Here is a 16,624-nt window from a genome sequence, read left to right as displayed (position 1 = left end):
AACAGGTGAAGATGCAACTCTTTTTACGTTTTTGCAAACTCTTCAAGGTTAAAAAAAATTAAAACACATAAATGGTATATTTAAAGGCATAAATACCTTGTTTTTCCATTAAGCAACTTTAGTTCACTTTTATTCATTTAAGAAAATAGACATTTTTTGATTTTATACGATTCCAGCTTTAGCTTGCAGACGCATCTGTACTATTGAATCAAAGGTGCTTCACTCATGGCCTTAACTCCACCTCTGCATTCATATCTCTCAAATCCAATGAGTCGATTTAAGTTGTTTTGTTTTTTTAATGTGGCTTTGGATTTTGAGTAAACAAGTCTTGTGTTTTAATCACACAATCCAGCTCCTGCCTTTTAAAAAAAATAAAATATAATCTCAATCATTGTTGCTGAGATAGTGGTCACAATGTCAAACACCGAGAATAGGTCAAGTTTGGACATTTTAAATTCTAATGGACTAATCAGTCAGGTGGCAGAAAAACAATCCAATAGAGAGGAATTACATCAACATGGGGACTTTTTTTTCTTTCAATTTGTCCAAATCCTGAACTTCTGCCGCCTTAATGTTCAAGAGTGAAAGTCGCCATTGACACTTCAAACAAGAAAATGATCATAATGAACTGATTAAGTTCAAAGTCTTTGTCAGAATCCCTAGACAAGTGTTACTTATAAATTACTCAGATTAAAAACCAAACTGTCTCCACAACTATCCACCCTTTTGTCCTGTGGATTTGGAAACAGCCCCATGAGGCCGGAACAGACTTTGATGCTGCCATTGTCATGAGACCAGTGCAGCTCATAAATGACCGTGGAGACTTTCAATTCAGCCAAGAAAACCGCCACAAACTGGATTCTTCTCAACCAGTCGAAAGATGGCTTTACAGTTTCAACAAGTGAATGTCTGAGAGGGCGGGCTGCGTTGGTTGCACTACATGTTTTAGTCCTCCACTTTAAAAGGCCCATGTTTTATTGCTAAAAACAAGAATGCTTTTGTCAAGACGCACAAGGCTTTATGCATGTGCCAGCGATGCTAAAGTGAAAACAAAAACCCAGAATCTCAAAGCAGACGGGGATAACGGTGATTGACAGCTGATGCTCTGCCCCTGTTGTTGTGCAAAAATGTAAACGCATCCATATGCATCACCCTCCAACTCTAATTAGAACTTTTACTGCCGAATGATAAATCATCATGCTGGGAAATTACCAGCTGTCAGAGCAGATACGGTGATGGAAGAACATGTTTGGTAGGAAGGTTCACTTCAGTTTCTCAGCACATCCAAACGGTTTTTCTGGAAAAAAAACTCTGAGACGATCATCCGAATCTTTCCCTTTTTGTCGGAGCGGCTTGGTGGTCCGACTCATTACTTTCCATTACCCTAACTTGTCTTGACAGGCTGTGATGTTTTCACAAAGACTCAATGACAGTGACGGGGGGGGGGGGCTTTCTGTTTGCAGCCACTAGAGATCAAGGCACTTGAAGACTTAAAGCAGAGTTCCAACACGTCTTGTTGTTAATATCGAGATGTTTTCATCTGCCTGGCTGAACTATGACGACTGTCTTAAAAAAAAGACCAAATTAAAACAAAGATTCGATTCGTAAGCGTTTTTACAGTTCCGCCATCCTCAAGAACGTCTTAACGCTTGACTCAATTCGCTTTGACCCCTCCGTCTGGCTTGCGGCAGACTAAGGTTTTCCAGGAAAAAAAATCACCCACTTATTCATCGTGCCTTCTTTTTGTTTTTTTTCTTTTGCTCTCCAAAGGGACTTTCTACCTGAGTCAGGAGAAGAAACAGCAAACGTAAAGCCGTTAGTTCCTTCCTCAACCCAGACAGAAGAGCCGGGCTCGCCCAGTGGCTCATCCTGGGGTGATGGAATTACACGTAGAGTCATAGATGCCAAATTAATTTCCATCCAAAAAATACCATCCAGCAAAAAGAAATCCAACATTTTTTCCCCGCTTGATTGTTGAAGGCGTTATTGCTAAATCGGCCATTAATCATATCAAGTACCAGCATGTTTGATTAGGTTAGTAGAGATTAAGTCTTTAAATTACCTCATAAAAATGGGGCAAATATGTAAGAGTTGTTTGAAAGCATGAATTTGTTGAGACTATTCTTGTTTGGGGATGACATCCCCAGAACTAAGGTAGACAATAAAGAGAGCCGACAGGTTGTTATTTGGAGGAGATATCAGCCAGAGGCTTGACTTATCATTAACTTGTACGCTGTATAAAAAAACGATTCTCCCCGTTTTATCATTTAAAAGGTAAACTTAATGTGTTGGACTCTATATTTATGCCATGTTACATGCCAAAATGATTTTTCGCTGCACAGAACAAAGACATCTGATAGATTTCTTTTTATGCAGACCTCTGGCTCCCTCTACAGGAGAAATTAGGCAAAACATCCTTTTTCTGTGAACTGTTGTGTTGCTTGTTTTGCTGGTGTATCTAAAATGATGTTACCTGGTATATCCTGAAGGGAATGTATCTGAAGCCGCCTTCCTCTGTGGGATACTCCATCAGCTTCCTGTTCATGGCCCAGAACTGGTCAAACTTATCTGGAGCAGCAAACAAACAAACAAACAACCATCAACGACTGCAAAAACCAGTCAAACCGCAGGCGCTTGGACTTTAAGTGGTGCAACTACGCCTCCTGCTGGCATACATTTGAAACTGTTTTTAAACACGAGGTAACTTAGACTCATCAATAATGGAAGAGACATAAATAAGTACATAAAGCTGTAAGGCCATTTCTACAGTATTTACTTTCATAAAATAATAAGCCAACCAACCAAAGTCGAAGCATTATTACAACGAATGTGTCCAAACTATTAAAAATAGTTCAAATAAAATCGACATCAACATTCAAAAGAAAGATCTCTGTTTTACATCCTGATTGCCTTTTGAGATTCAGTGTGTGAAGGTCAAACTAAAGACTGAAGTGACCTGGAAAAGTTGATGCAAATCCAATGCAAAAGGAGCAACAGCCACCAGCTGCAAACACCAGTGTGAGCTTCAAGCTGAGGACCAATTCACAACTTTCACTGACAGACGTTTAGAGACCAGGAGGACACAGATGTCAGAAAAAAAAAAAAAACGAGCATGATGGGCGATAACTAACTGCACAGTTTGTAAAGCCAGATGTAAGCATTTCAGTTTTGTCAGGGTGTTTCATCGTCCGGTTATGGTTTGCAATGGAAGTAATAAAATAAAACAATTACAATGACAAAGTGTCATTATTCTCGTATTCACTTCTGCAGTCAGTAGTCAGTTGACATGACTGGATTGCATCCAGATTTGGCTGAAATAATTCAAACTGTAGCAAGATCAGAATGCTGCCGATTTGCCTTCACACAAGACATGCAGACTTTTCCCAACCGAGACAGACTACTGCCTTCCAATTGTTACTTTTTAGATATAAAATAACATCAATTAATGAAAAAAACACTTTTCAACACTGTTATTGTTCTGGTGGAGTACAGAAAGTAGAGAGAATTTATATTTTATGTTCTAAGAAGTCCTAACAGCACAAATGGGCACAACATGTGCAAGTTTCAGATTTGTTCATATGTCATTTTCTTCCTGGGATGAAAGTTGAAGTCCTCTCTGTTTCAAGTCTGTTTTGGATGTGAAAGTTTTGGTTCAGATGGGGTTTCATCTCTCACTTTCATATGCAAAGCCCCTCCTTTCATCAGCTCTTCAACTGATTTCACAGATGAATGTGTGAATGTTTAAATGCGAGGTTTTTTTCTGGCGTGTTTTTTCACTCATGAGGTTTCAGAGGGAATTGGAAAACAGAAGCAGCTGGAACTGGGTTGATGTGAAGCTCTGGGCTTTTTTTTCTGCACAATGTCGTCAAAAAAAGAGTCAACAGTTTTGTCAGCAACAGAAAAATATCACGTTTACATTTTCTCAGACAAAATGAGATTTTCAGCTTTACTTTTTGGCCTCTGAAGACTCAAAACTAATTGACCAAAAAACTTTGAAATAAAAAAAATAAACATGTTTCCACATATCATAAATTAGAGATTATTTCCAGCCATTAAGAATATATGCACAATATCTGCATATGAGAGTAAAAAGGCTTCACAGACACAGAAAGAAGGAGCATGAATGATATCGCTACAGTCCAAACCAATTGGATAGGCCTTTAAATGGATTTACAGTTATGGGGGAAAATAAATCAAACTAAGAAGTGCAAATTCATTACCTATCGACCAAGTCAATCCATCAACTAAAGAACTGAAGAAATTATCAAGCAAGAGATGTTTGAGTACAAAAACAATAATCTTTGAAAATGAAATACATGTTGATCTGTCAGATCGATTTGACCTGTTTTTGGTTTTCTAATGATAAAAAAATATATAAAAAAAGATAAAGTGAAACCACTGGTGCAGAATTCCAAGCAGTGGAAGTTTTTACAGTTCTATTTTTTGATCAAAACGACCAGATTCAATCCATGGAAAGCTTGTTGTTGTTGTTTTTTAAGATAACATGTTTAAAAGAAACCCCCAAATACAGGAATGCCTTCCATCTGCCCATGAGCCAACTCCCACATCACAAGCTTCAAGCTCATTTGCAGACCTCCCCAGAATAACCTGCACTAAACAGCACAAGCTTAGAGAACGGAGAAAGGAAAAGAACCTTTGTGGACAGATGGGAAATCAAGAGCTCAAGCAGTAGTGGGAGACAGAAGTTCAAAGCCGGGGTTTTCATGCATGTCGTAATAATAATACTAATCAGGATTCTACAGAAATGATTAGATTTATTTAAAACAACACATAAAAGGGAGTAAAAGTGGGAATGGATCCTCACTGAGCATGCTCAGATGCACGTGTGAGCCTGAGTGTGGGTGGATGAGTTGCAGTGCGACAGCATGTGGGGATCGGAGCGTTAATTAGTGAATGTGTGAGCGTGTATGACTTCCGACAGCTGCCTGTGGTCTCTGCGGGAAGACGTGTGCGCATGCGCGTCTCACCGTTCTGCAGGCCCATCCACAGCTGTTTGTGGTCTTTCTTCTGCATGTCGTTAACCACTTGACTCTTGTGCTTCAGGGCATCGGCCTCCTTGATGCTGGACATGAAGTGGGCCTCTACCATGGAGTTGGTGGGGCAGTGAAGGAGGTCTACATCTGGAAAATTCTGCCGTTCGCAGCCAAAAGTGTTATATTTAAAAAAAAAGGAAGATCAATCAATGTTGCCATTTACGTAATAGCAAAATTAAAAAAAGGACAATAATTAAATTATTGTTTTAAAAAAATTAATATGCAGGCAAAACGTACCGGTCAATGTTGATTTACTCTTTTTGTTTGCAAAAACGTTGTTAAAAATAATACACATGTATAGCCATTAAATGTAATTTTATATAACAAATCCTCAATATTAGCTCAGAAAACCAATTTTGCAAATTTGGATAATATTAAAAAAATTCCAAATTAAAGAAAAAACACCTTAAAATCCCTGCAGATTAAAGTAATAGAGGAAAACAAGCCTCTGTTTTTAAACTGGCTCTTACCTTAAAGTGCACCGTGATGCTCCAGGGTAAGACCGTGTTTGAGGCATGGAAGTCGAACAGAACTCCAATCGGGTAGTGCCTTAAATCAAGGAGATGCAAGAAAAATGGAGCAGAAAAAATCTGCTTCAGTTCAACATCAGAGGGGAATAGGGCTGCGCGATATAAGGAAAACTCCGGATATGTGATGTTAGCTATAAATATTGCGATGATGATGATGTTACTTGCGATACATGAACATTTAGCAAAACAACCAAAAACATCATTTCCATTTCACTGCAACAGCTTAATTTAAACAAGAGTTAACCCTCGTCTACATAGGAAGCTAACATCTAACTTAAAAGGGCTCCATCCAATTGGTCAACAACGTGAAGGCATCCGTCTGATTGGTCAAATGCATAAAGGAATTTATTTGATTCCTTAAATACTTCAAGCTGGTTGTTTTAGCACATTTAAGGTGACCATTTATCGCAATTTTCGTCGTCTTTTGGGATGTGAGATTTGCACAGCTTGATATTGCGATAACAATAAATTTGCGATATATTGTGCAGGTCCAGTAGTACATTTCAGGGCACAAAAGCAACCTATAATTTAAAACTAAATGTTTTTTTTTATTTCCAGCCAACATTCCAAGTTTGGCAAATATACCTCAGCAGCTGCATTAAAAATCACGGTAATTTCAACGTTTATGCTTAGATTGAGCACATAAAACACAATAAGCATGAGCAATTTTATGTAATGTTCAGCATTATGGTCCAAATGACAATTCTGTCAACTTGGTGGCCTAGAGGTAGAGTGTCCTGCACTAAGACTGGAATGTAATAGGTTTGAACCCACAGCCAGGTCATACCAAAACTCTAAAAATGGGACCCAATGCTTCCCTGCTTGACACTCACCCAATCTTACTTTCATACACAATGAATCCAGCTGGTGTTGGGGTTAATCCAACAAATGGCTCCTGCACCCAGCTGTGACTGCAGATGCCTGCTCCCCCAGAGCACATCCAGGTGTATGGCAGCTCATGGGACTTCAACAGCTGAAATGTTCTCCTTACTATTGTATTTGTTCAATGCCAAAATACATTTGACACCAGATTACCCTAATTTCTACTAGTCCTAACTGTGTCCCCAATGCTACATGCGCTGGAATTTGAGTATAACTGTGTTTATGATGTTTGGACAGCATTAAAGCAGTCAGAGCTGCTGCATTTCTGTAGTGTAGTGTGTCAGAAAAAGGCAGATTTTCCCCTTTTTTTAATTTGTTGTTTGTGTTACAACAGTGACATCTTGTGGAAAGACGTTTTAGACAGTTTTGAAGTTGTGAGCAGACACATTATATTCATTCAAACTCTGGCAACTAAATACAACAATGCCAAAAAAAATCCCCTAAAGATTGAATTTTTAAAAATTGTTTTATTAAATGAAAACAGAGAAAGGATCAACTCACAATCCACATATTTGGCATTATTTCTAATGACAAGACTGAAGAAAGCATTTAGTTTTGGAGTCATTTTCTCACCATTTGAGAGGTGTTCCTTCATGCTCAAACCACATCTCCTCCACATCTTCTGTCCTCATCACTTTAAGGAAGTGTTTTTTCACCTTGTCTGTGACCAGAGGCAGGTAACTCACCCTGGGCAACAGCAGCTGACAAAGAGGACACAAAGAAATGTCATTCAGAGTATTTTAAGCCCCAAGAGTTACATTAAATCCTAATTTCGATTTCAGAGAAGTGGCTTCCATTCAGTTTGTCAGTTTATGTGCAATAATACAAGAGATAGTTACGAGAAATGGGTGCAAAAGCATTCATGAATGCGTCAATTTCTGAGAAAGAATTGCTGTGGTCTTTAATGTCATGTAAAAATCCGAAATCAAGCATCAAACACTGTAAATCAGAGCATATTCTTCTCCTTTATGATGTGTGGCACAAAAAAAGCTAAGAATGAATCCTGTCCCTAGTTTAAATATTTTCCTTACAGGCATTTTTAAAGCTGCTTATCCATTAAGCAGACATGAAATCTAAATGATGAGAAATGAATGTAAAAAACAAAAATGCAACGGAAAACTAATATATTCAGACACACACACATACAAAAAAAAGCTTTCAAGGTGCCTGGATGGGGTTTCAAAAATGAGGTGTGTGACATACATAGTACACGCTGCACTCACATAGTATGGCTCTGCCTCTCTCTCAGTGACTTCATCCGGGTTAAGGGTGAAGCAGGTGGGTATACGGCCGAACCAGACATCCCTCAGCACGTCTTTGTCATCTGCCATTCTGCTGGAGCTCCCAGTGGCACATGAATTACTAACTCCCCAAACACAGGATCCCGAGAAGTTCTAAATCTTAGATGAAAATTATTCATTTAGGTAAAACGTGCATTTAAATATTTAACATTCCTATCTCTGAAGCATTTTGGGAAGAAAAATATATCTGCAGTAAGCAGTAATTACATTACGGAGGCAGCAACTTACCTGTCAAACTACGAGACGGAAAAGTCCAGAAGTGACGTTAGCATGGAAGCTAGCTAAGCTAAGGAAAAATGAATGTATCATTAAAATTAAGGTCACCGATTGAACTTGCTTTACTGCTGCTTTCGGGGTCACTAACGTCCGCAGAAATCTGCATGAAAAGAGATAGCGCTAAGTCAGAAATCCTTACTTTTTGTCGATATTTGTTCTCAGCATAAACGGGGTTAGGGCCATATCAGATGTTATCATTCTCTCGACTGTCACCGGAAAACGACAACGACCTGCCAAAGAAACAGCGACCCCTGGCGACAAGAATAAACATCCATTGCCTACGTCATCATTGTGCGACGCTACTTGCTAACACAGAGTACGGAGCTTGTTGTGCTTGTTTTTTCGCTTTAAATATGGATAAAACACTGGAGACCGAAAGCCTTGAAATGCGTATCGAGGCACTGGAGAACCAAATAAATGGCGAAAGAAGAATTAGAAGTGGAAAACAAGTTAAGGTGCGCCAATTACGGAATTATTATAATGAGTGGATTTTTTTTAGGGCGTCGTTGGTTAGCTATTTAATTTAGCCAAGTATAGCAAAACGATTATTGTTCTAATTTTATACAAATTGATGCCTATATTATCTTATTTACTATAGTTTAGAGAGTGTAAGTGTTGGCAAAAAGCTTAATATGGGATTACTGCACGAAATGTATTTTATTTTTATATCAAATAGTACGATGGAAACAGGTCCACCTTTGGGTTAGGTTGCCTGTACATGATCGTTTCTATACATGAAAAATCAACGTGCCCTGGATCTCATTGACGTTAGCTGGTGGCATCGTGTTGAGAAATTGTGTTATCTGCCTGAAATTGACTAGATCATGTGATTGTTGTCAGCCTCCACTAGGAGGGATGACTCGTCATCATCATGTGATGGTGAATAAAAAGGGTAGCTAAGATGAGAGACTGACACTGGACGACGGTTTTTACAGACATTAAATTAGTGCTTAAGTTTCATTTAGTATTTGTTTGTGATACACAAACCACATAACGTGTCTGGACTCTCTTTTGTGATTACTTATTTTATTGAATCTTTAATAGCTGTTTTGTTTTTACTTTTAAAGACTTTGGGCTGGGAGTTTAGCCTTAGTCCTTCTTGCGTTTTTGCCCCCCTGCAGCTGTTTAGATTGGAAACACTTCTGTGTATCTATTGTTCAATTCCCATGCTTTTTATTGATACAAGTGTTTTGAATTAAGAATTTGAAATTTCCCTAATAATTTCTGTAATCCCTGTCTCTTGTTCTTTAGTGTGCAGAGTCTTTGGCCAGGATTCAGTCCGCTTTGACTAACACAGCCAACAAGAGGGAGCGAGTAAAGATTCTGCACAAAAAAAGTAGGTCATTCTAGAAACTGATAATTGAATCTTTACCTATTCCATCAGAAGGAACTCCAAAAAGAAGGAATTTAGCTTTGATGGTTTGTCGGCATTTAACTAATAGAATTATAAAGTATGGAGAAGGATAGTAGTTAAACAAATTAGCACATTGTAGCTAGCTAGTACTTGTGAATTACAAATAGGTCATTGTCATAGGAGTTTTGGCATTACACAAAATGGAAATTCTGCAGTGTTTAGAGAAGAGGAATAAATAAATCTGGACAAGAACTTTATTTTAGAATTCAGCTGTCTGAAGGATCTTCTTTTTTCTAAATATAGGTTGTAATTGTTCTGCTATCTTTTTAATTCCCTGCTATGTGATGCAGTTGAGGACCTAATGAAGTATCTGGATCCGCAGTTCACCGATCACATCACAGTACCAGACACCATAAAACTGGAGTTCATCCTTGCTGGTAGGAACTGATACGACAGTTAAACCAAACCTGGCGTTTAACAGAAGATGTCCTTTTCATGAATCTACTGAAACACACAGTAAACTTTTGTTCTTTTGCTTCTCCAATCAGAGGAAGACTCCCTCCTGTCTCAAGCTGCGTTGCTGGAGCAGGTCAGCAGCCTGCAGCCACTACTAGACAGTACCTACATCCGAGGTAGAATTCATCAAAAAAATGCAAATTTAACACTAACATTCAGACATTTCTTTAAATATTAAAATACTAAAACGCAACATGAAAAAAATGTCATATTTTGCTACCTCGTTGACTCAATATATTGAAAATAAATATAGTTCTGAGTTTTAGACCTTTTTAAAAGTGTTATTTTTTCGTAAATAGTTATGTGTTTATGATTCTGTAATATTTCACAACTTCCAATGTCTGTTTTGGTGCTTTACAGATGTGCCTGAACACGCAACCAAACTGCATCGCCTGTCACAAATTCACATTAAAGAACAGGTTGCCTTTTTTCTTCCTTTCTGTAGTCCACTGCATTCAATTTCTTTCAGTTTTTTCTCTTTTGAAGTAACGTTTGATTATCTTTCAGGACCAAACTGAGGCTCAGTCACAGGAAGTCAAGAAGCTTTTTGAAGAATACAACAAAATGGTACCAGCCACATACAGCACTCGTTCTTCACATTCAGTCCAAAGTATTAGTTTCAGGAGAAGAGTCAGAAATATTAAGACGATAATATTAATATGCAGCATCCCTGTGTTTTCAAACTCATTTATTTGTGAATGGGTCAATTCTTCAGCAACTGAAATGTTAATGTCTGGTTATCAGATGTTCCTGCTGTCAAAGCAGTTCACCCAGTGGGATGAGAGCCTGAGGACCATGGAGGAGGCCAAAGGAATCCGACCGGTGGAGTAGTTTCTGTAAACAGGATTGGATTCGAGGTGAAGAAGCCTGGACCACAGACAAAACTCTGTCCAACTTGTTTCTTATTTTTCCTCCTGCATCAGTTTATGTTCAAAGAAACGCCTCAGACTGATCCGCAAATAAATGAGAACATTTTCGATGAATTAAGAAGTCTAAAATCTTTTGGGTCGGTCAAATTTTGGGTTGTTTATTTAGGGAAAAGTTAGTGTCTTTCTCACTTTTTAGGCGTTAACAGGAGGTTTTTGCCATTTTAAACACCACCGACTTCACAGTTGTGTGTTTACAGCTTGACACCCTTAATGAATTCTCACCCTGCAGCATTTTTGTGTCTCTGTTACACAAACTGGTGTCCATGTTGTTCATATAGACATTCTGAAGTTAAAGAGTTCCTCAAGAAAAATGTGTCAGTCCAGGTTAGTACATTGTTAAAATCCACAATGGCTTCTTTCTAGAAATATATAATGAATCCCTTGATGAATTTCTAAATTTGGAATACTTTAGTTGTGGTAAAGAACTCCTTGTAAGTGCATTGTTTAAGCCCCACTGCTAAATAAGTAAATACAATTTCAAAGTAATTTTTTTTTTATTATAAAACCTCTCTAAATGGTCCGGAAGCACTTGGAAACCAGAGCTCTAAAGAAAGCAGACCAGAGCTGGATCTTGTGATTTGGGTCTTTTTTGTCTTGGCTGTGGCTCAATGGCTCTGCACAGCTGCTATGCATTGATGTTCATTTCATTAAGCTGTTTTTTAATGATGTTTGGATGCCTGAAATGTCAATATGCTCATGGACATTCTCACCCTTTTAAACTGCAAAAGTAACAGTAATAAAGTGGTTGTTCTTCTGAAATGATTAGCTTTTCTTTGTGCTTAAAAGCTGTTTATAAACTCTTGCCCTCCCAGATTCCCTAATTCTCTTATTTTAATACCCATCTGTGTCCACTGGTCTCTTTATTTACATCTTTGTATCCAGCAGGGGGCGCTGTGTTGACTGATATTCTAAAGACCATTTTGATGTAAAAGTGGTTTTGATTTCCTCTTGAGGAACTGCAGCAAGTGTTCTTTGTCGATTTCTTCAGGAGTCATGGAGAAGCCCTCACCAGTCATGCCCAGCTGTAACAAAACAGAGAACCTTGAGGAAAAATGGGAGTAAATATAAAAACGTTCATCTTAATCCTGATCAAATATTTCATCAGTCAGTCCTATAGAAGCTAAGCAGTTCTTGTAATTACTCAAAAGCGGCAGAAGCAGCTGTGTTCACAGACACCAAGAGGAAAACATTTAAAAGGGTTTCGCATTTATAATGAGGTCAGAACTGGATTAAAAAATATCAAAGTAAAGATTCAGCCAGACTTTAATTAATAGACGGTCAATGGTGGAGAAGTTTTCTGGACACTTTTATAATATATTTAATTTCATCGTCTTCCTTCCATTAGCTGGAAATCACCACAAAGACACTTTTGATCTAAATAAATCTTGCCCTGAATTTGTTTATTTTTTTGTGCATTTCTCATGAACTGTACATTTTTATGTCAAGATTTAGATTTTGTGTCACAGCTGCAAACTTGGATTTTATATTTTTGGATTTTGCATATTATGCAGCATCATGTTTTTTTCATATGTCAGTTAAAAATAAATAAATATCGCTTAAAAACAACAATCTATTAATTAATTTTTTTTTGGTTTATATTAGTTTTATTTATTTTTTGTTCCCTTCTCTACCTCTGCTGGTTCCAAGCCCAGTTTGAGAAGGTTGCGTCAGGAAGGGCATCCGGCGTAAAACATTGCCAAATTTACCATGCGACTTGTTCGCTGTGGCGACCCCTGATGGGAGAAGCCGAAAGTGGAAGAAGAATTAGTTTTATTTATTTTTAATATATATAAAAATGAGCAACGTAAATAAAGGAAAATATTTCATTCCTGCTGTTTTTTAGACCTAAATTATTATAAAAATAATTAACTTATTGAAGCCAGAAAGGAGATAAATGTATCCCTTTGTTTTTAAAGATGACAGTTTTTGTTTGTCAGGAACTTCAGATTGAGTTTTTCTCTACTGTGACTCCCAGAGGGGGGGAAAAGATTAACATATGTATATTTATTTGTTATGTTTTAGCCAAAACAGAACATAAAAAACTATTTCTTCATGGTCATACATGCACTCACCTGCACTGCTACCTTGACTCCATAGCGCACATACGTAGCCAGGTGTTCACAGTTGTAGTGAAACAAGCCATACATCCCCGAGTCCTCATATGTCTCCGTGATGCGATCAATGATGCTCTTGTCGTCTCCTTTACAGTACGTTCTTCCAGATGAAGGATCCGTATAGTCGTCTAGGTAGTTGTTCACCTCAGGCTCCAAATTCAAGTGGAGTTTAGAAAATTTACAGCGGAAAATCTTCTCTGTAAGCAAATCAGTTGTTTAGGACTCTGTCCTTTAGATCATTTCATTGAACTTTAAATATAAGCACACTCACTTGATTGTTCATAAATGACCTCTGTTTGCTTTTTGCCACAGATGTCTACGTCTCCCACATAAACAGCAAAGTGCATGACGCGAAATCCTGCCCAACACTTCGGTTTAAAGGAAATGATATCTCCAAATTGAAACTGGAAGACATTGAAAATAGAACTAAATAAGCTGCTTAACATCTCTTAAAAGATTTTCAAGCTAAATCAGATTTAAAAAAAACGGTGATGAACTCACATTGCTCATTTCTAGTTCGGAAAACCAGAAGCAGATCAGATCTATCATCCTCTCAGAGGAGAAGCTCTGGGACGAGCGTGTTACACATGTAAAACTATCAGCATCCTAAACAATGGAAAAAATACCAAACAGTAACATTTAGACAAGAAGAAGATTAAAAAAAAACATTCAATTTGTGAATTTTGCATGGATGAGAGACGGTTTCTGTGGTTTTACCTTCTTCAGTGGAACACTGGAAGAGGAATTAGACCAAAATATAATTTTACATCCACTTATGAACAATATTCCTGAATCTTCTGGCGCCGGTGTGCACTCCTGTCCCGCTGAAGATTACATTGAAACTGTCAGGGTTATGACTTTTCCTTAGCAAAGACAAGGACCACACATGAAAACGAGAATTTCTGTTAGAGTTCTGCAGAAGGAGAAGTCTGTCTGTCACAGCTCAAAGCTGTCACAGAGGAGTTCTGCCTTCCCAGTGTTTCCAGTCTGGTTTTATTGGTGACCGGGATTGATAACATAAAAGTGAGTCATTCTATCAGGCAGAACAGGAACATCATATCTTGTATAATAAGCGCTTTTCACATCAGTATTTTCTCACTGAAGAACAGAACTGAGACACATTAATTTTATGCTGATATTAGTGTGTAAGCAAATGATAACTGTGAACATGTTTACCCCAACATCTCCTTCTGTTCATCATTTCACACATGTCAGCTACACACATGAAGCATCGTTATGTAATCTTAAGAACAGGGCATCAGAACATGTTCATTTCACCACTTGCTTTTGACATTTTCAGCAAAACATTCATACAATGCCTTTGAAGTGGGAGGATTCACATGATGGGGTGTCCTCTTCAGCTTGTTGGACCAGCTGGTAACGGATGATAGCCTGTGTGGTGGCCTTTGTTATCATGGACTTGACACAAGCCAGAACACATGTTGTAAAAAAACAGAACAGGCACAAAACGATGAGTCTAGGCGTCAATAAATTTAACAGAAGTTGAAACCAAGGGCCAGTTGTCACTAGTGGGACTGGCCCCAGGAGTCGCACACTTCACGTAGGCTTGCAGCTCTGCTAAGTCGTAAAGTGAGAGAACCCTTAGGAAAAAATGGAAGTAAATATAAACATGTTCATCTTCCACTGTCTGTTTTGGTGCTTTACAGATGTGCCTGAACACGCAACCAAACTGCATCGCCTGTCACAAATTCACATTAAAGAACAGGTTGCCTTTTCTTCCTTTCTGTAGTCCGCTGCATTCAATTTCTTTCAGTTTTTTCTCTTTTGATGTAACGTTTGATTATCTTTCAGGACCAAACTGAGGCTCAGTCACAGGAAGTCAAGAAGCTTTTTGAAGAATACAACAAAATGGTACCAGCCACATACAGCACTCGTTCTTCACATTCAGTCCAAAGTATTAGTTTCAGGAAAAGAGTCAGAAATATTAAGACGATAATATTAATATGCAGCATCACTGTGTTTTCAAACTCATTTATTTGTGAATGGGTCAATTCTTCAGCAACTGAAATGTTAATGTCTGGTTATCAGATGTTCCTGCTGTCAAAGCAGTTCACCCAGTGGGATGAGAGCCTGAGGACCATGGAGGAGGCCAAAGGAATCCGACCGGTGGAGTAGTTTCTGTAAACAGGATTGGATTCGAGGTGAAGAAGCCTGGACCACAGACAAAACTCTGTCCAACTTGTTTCTTATTTTTCCTCCTGCATCAGTTTATGTTCAAAGAAACGCCTCAGACTGATCCGCAAATAAATGAGAACATTTTTGATGAATTAAGAAGTCTAAAATCTTTTGGGTCGGTCAAATTTTGGGGTTGTGTTGTTTATTTAGGGAAAGGTTTTTGCCATTTTAAACACCACCAACTTTAATGTTGTGTGTTTACAGTTTGACACCCTTAATGAATTCTCACCCTGCAGCATTTTTGTGTCTCTGTTACACAAACTGGTGTCCATGTTGTTCATATAGACATTTTAAAGTTAAAGAGTTCCTCAAGAAAAATGTGTCAGTCCAGGTTAGTACATTGTTAAAATCCACAATGGCTTCTTTCTAGAAAATATAATAATTTTTTCTCTTTTTCTTTTTTATTCCGTGTGTTTGGTACCCAGAAATACCTTGGTGATTTTCTAATTTGGAAATTCTTTAGTTGTTGTACAGCACTCCTGTTCCAGCAGGTGGCGCTGTGTTGACTGATATTCTAAAGACCATTTTGATGTAAAAGTGGTTTTGATTTCCTCCTGAGGAACTGCAGCAAGTGTTCTTTGTCGATTTCTTCAGGAGTCATGGAGAAGCCCTCACCAGTCATGCCCAGCTGTAACAAAACAGAGAACCTTGAGGAAAAATGGGAGTAAATATTAAAACGTTCATCTAAATCCTGATCAAATATTTCATCAGTCAGTCCTATAGAAGCTAAGCAGTTCTTGTAATTACTCAAAAGCGACAGAAGCAGCTGTGTTCACAGACACCAAGAGGAAAACATTTGAGTTAAAGGGTTTCGCATTTATAATGAGGTCAGAACTGGATTAAAAAATATCAAAGTAAAGATTCAGCCAGACTTTTTTTTATTTTTTGTGCATTTCTCATGAACTGTACATTTTTTATGTCAAGATTTAGATTTTGTGTCACAGCTGCAAACTTAGATTTTATATTTTTGGATTTTGCATATTATGCAGCGTCATGTTCTTTACATATGTCAGTTAAAAACAGATAAATAAATATCGCTTAAAAACAACAATCTATTAATTAATTTTTTTTGGTTTATATTAGTTTTATTTATTTTTAATATATATAAAAATGAGCAACGTAAATAAAGGAAAATATTTCATTCCTGCTGTTTTTTAGACCTAAATTATTATAAAAATAATTAACTTCTTGAAGCCAGAAAGAAGATAAATGTATCCCTTTGTTTTTAAAGATGACAGTTTTTGTTTGTCAGGAACTTCAGATTGAGTTTTTCTCTACTGTGACTCCCAGAGGGGGGGAAAAGATTAACATATGTATATTTATTTGTTATGTTTTAGCCAAAACAGAACATAAAAAACTATTTCTTCATGGTCATACATGCACTCACCTGCACTGCTACCTTGACTCCATAGCGCACATATGTAGCCAGGTGTTCACAGTTGTAGTGAAACAAGCCATACATCCCCGAGTCC

General features: G+C 37.8%; 3 protein-coding genes across 4 annotated transcripts in view; 2 read left to right on the top strand and 1 right to left on the bottom strand.

Annotated features, from left to right (window-relative positions):
- atg5 (autophagy related 5) overlaps window positions 1–8,299 on the bottom strand; it is a 32,148-nt gene extending 23,849 nt beyond the window's left edge. The window contains exons 1-7 of one of the 2 annotated variants that reach the window (XM_011485633.1): window positions 8,183–8,299; window positions 7,996–8,053; window positions 7,690–7,866; window positions 7,040–7,167; window positions 5,525–5,603; window positions 4,989–5,151; window positions 2,474–2,568 (exon numbers count right to left, since the gene is read on the bottom strand). In XM_011485633.1, coding sequence (XP_011483935.1) covers window positions 2,474–2,568; window positions 4,989–5,151; window positions 5,525–5,603; window positions 7,040–7,167; window positions 7,690–7,797 — 573 coding nt within the window. In that variant the 5' untranslated portion in view covers window positions 7,798–7,866; window positions 7,996–8,053; window positions 8,183–8,299. Of the gene's footprint in view, window positions 1–2,473; window positions 2,569–4,988; window positions 5,152–5,524; window positions 5,604–7,039; window positions 7,168–7,689; window positions 7,867–7,995; window positions 8,054–8,182 lie in introns of those variants that run through there. The other variant, NM_001104780.1, reaches the window with a different exon arrangement.
- Window positions 8,300–8,309: 10 nt separating this feature from the next.
- On the top strand, window positions 8,310–11,653 carry LOC101164183 (dynactin subunit 3). Its single transcript, XM_004078341.4, has 7 exons — window positions 8,310–8,498; window positions 9,295–9,379; window positions 9,748–9,834; window positions 9,946–10,029; window positions 10,274–10,332; window positions 10,421–10,480; window positions 10,658–11,653. Exons 1-7 carry the CDS (start codon window positions 8,397–8,399, stop codon window positions 10,742–10,744), a joined length of 564 nt encoding a protein of 187 aa, XP_004078389.1. The 5' UTR covers window positions 8,310–8,396; the 3' UTR covers window positions 10,745–11,653.
- A 2,903-nt stretch (window positions 11,654–14,556) lies between these two features.
- Window positions 14,557–15,248, top strand: LOC105356022 (dynactin subunit 3-like). Its single transcript, XM_020710376.1, has 3 exons — window positions 14,557–14,682; window positions 14,769–14,828; window positions 15,006–15,248. The coding sequence occupies exons 1-3, from the start codon at window positions 14,569–14,571 to the stop codon at window positions 15,090–15,092; spliced, it is 261 nt and encodes an 86-aa protein (XP_020566035.1). The 5' UTR covers window positions 14,557–14,568; the 3' UTR covers window positions 15,093–15,248.
- The last annotated feature ends 1,376 nt before the right edge of the window (window positions 15,249–16,624 follow it).

The sequence above is a fragment of the Oryzias latipes genome, chromosome 16 (genome assembly GCF_002234675.1).
Source record: "Oryzias latipes chromosome 16, ASM223467v1".
Lineage (NCBI taxonomy): Eukaryota > Metazoa > Chordata > Actinopteri > Beloniformes > Adrianichthyidae > Oryzias > Oryzias latipes.
Note: the sequence above shows the minus strand (reverse complement) of the source record. Positions and strands in the feature narration are given on the sequence as shown.

Bases quoted from the DNA above. Each gene is read 5' to 3' on its own strand.
- LOC101164183 (XM_004078341.4), top strand. From the start codon at position 8,397: ATGGATAAAACACTGGAGACCGAAAGCCTTGAAATGCGTATCGAGGCA. The intron at 9,835-9,945 runs GTAGGAACTGAT...TTCTCCAATCAG, and splicing joins ACTGGAGTTCATCCTTGCTG to AGGAAGACTCCCTCCTGTCT. The intron at 10,333-10,420 runs GTTGCCTTTTTT...ATTATCTTTCAG, and splicing joins AAATTCACATTAAAGAACAG to GACCAAACTGAGGCTCAGTC.
- LOC105356022 (XM_020710376.1), top strand. From the start codon at position 14,569: ATGGAAGTAAATATAAACATGTTCATCTTCCACTGTCTGTTTTGGTGC. The intron at 14,683-14,768 runs GTTGCCTTTTCT...ATTATCTTTCAG, and splicing joins AAATTCACATTAAAGAACAG to GACCAAACTGAGGCTCAGTC. The intron at 14,829-15,005 runs GTACCAGCCACA...TCTGGTTATCAG, and splicing joins TTGAAGAATACAACAAAATG to ATGTTCCTGCTGTCAAAGCA.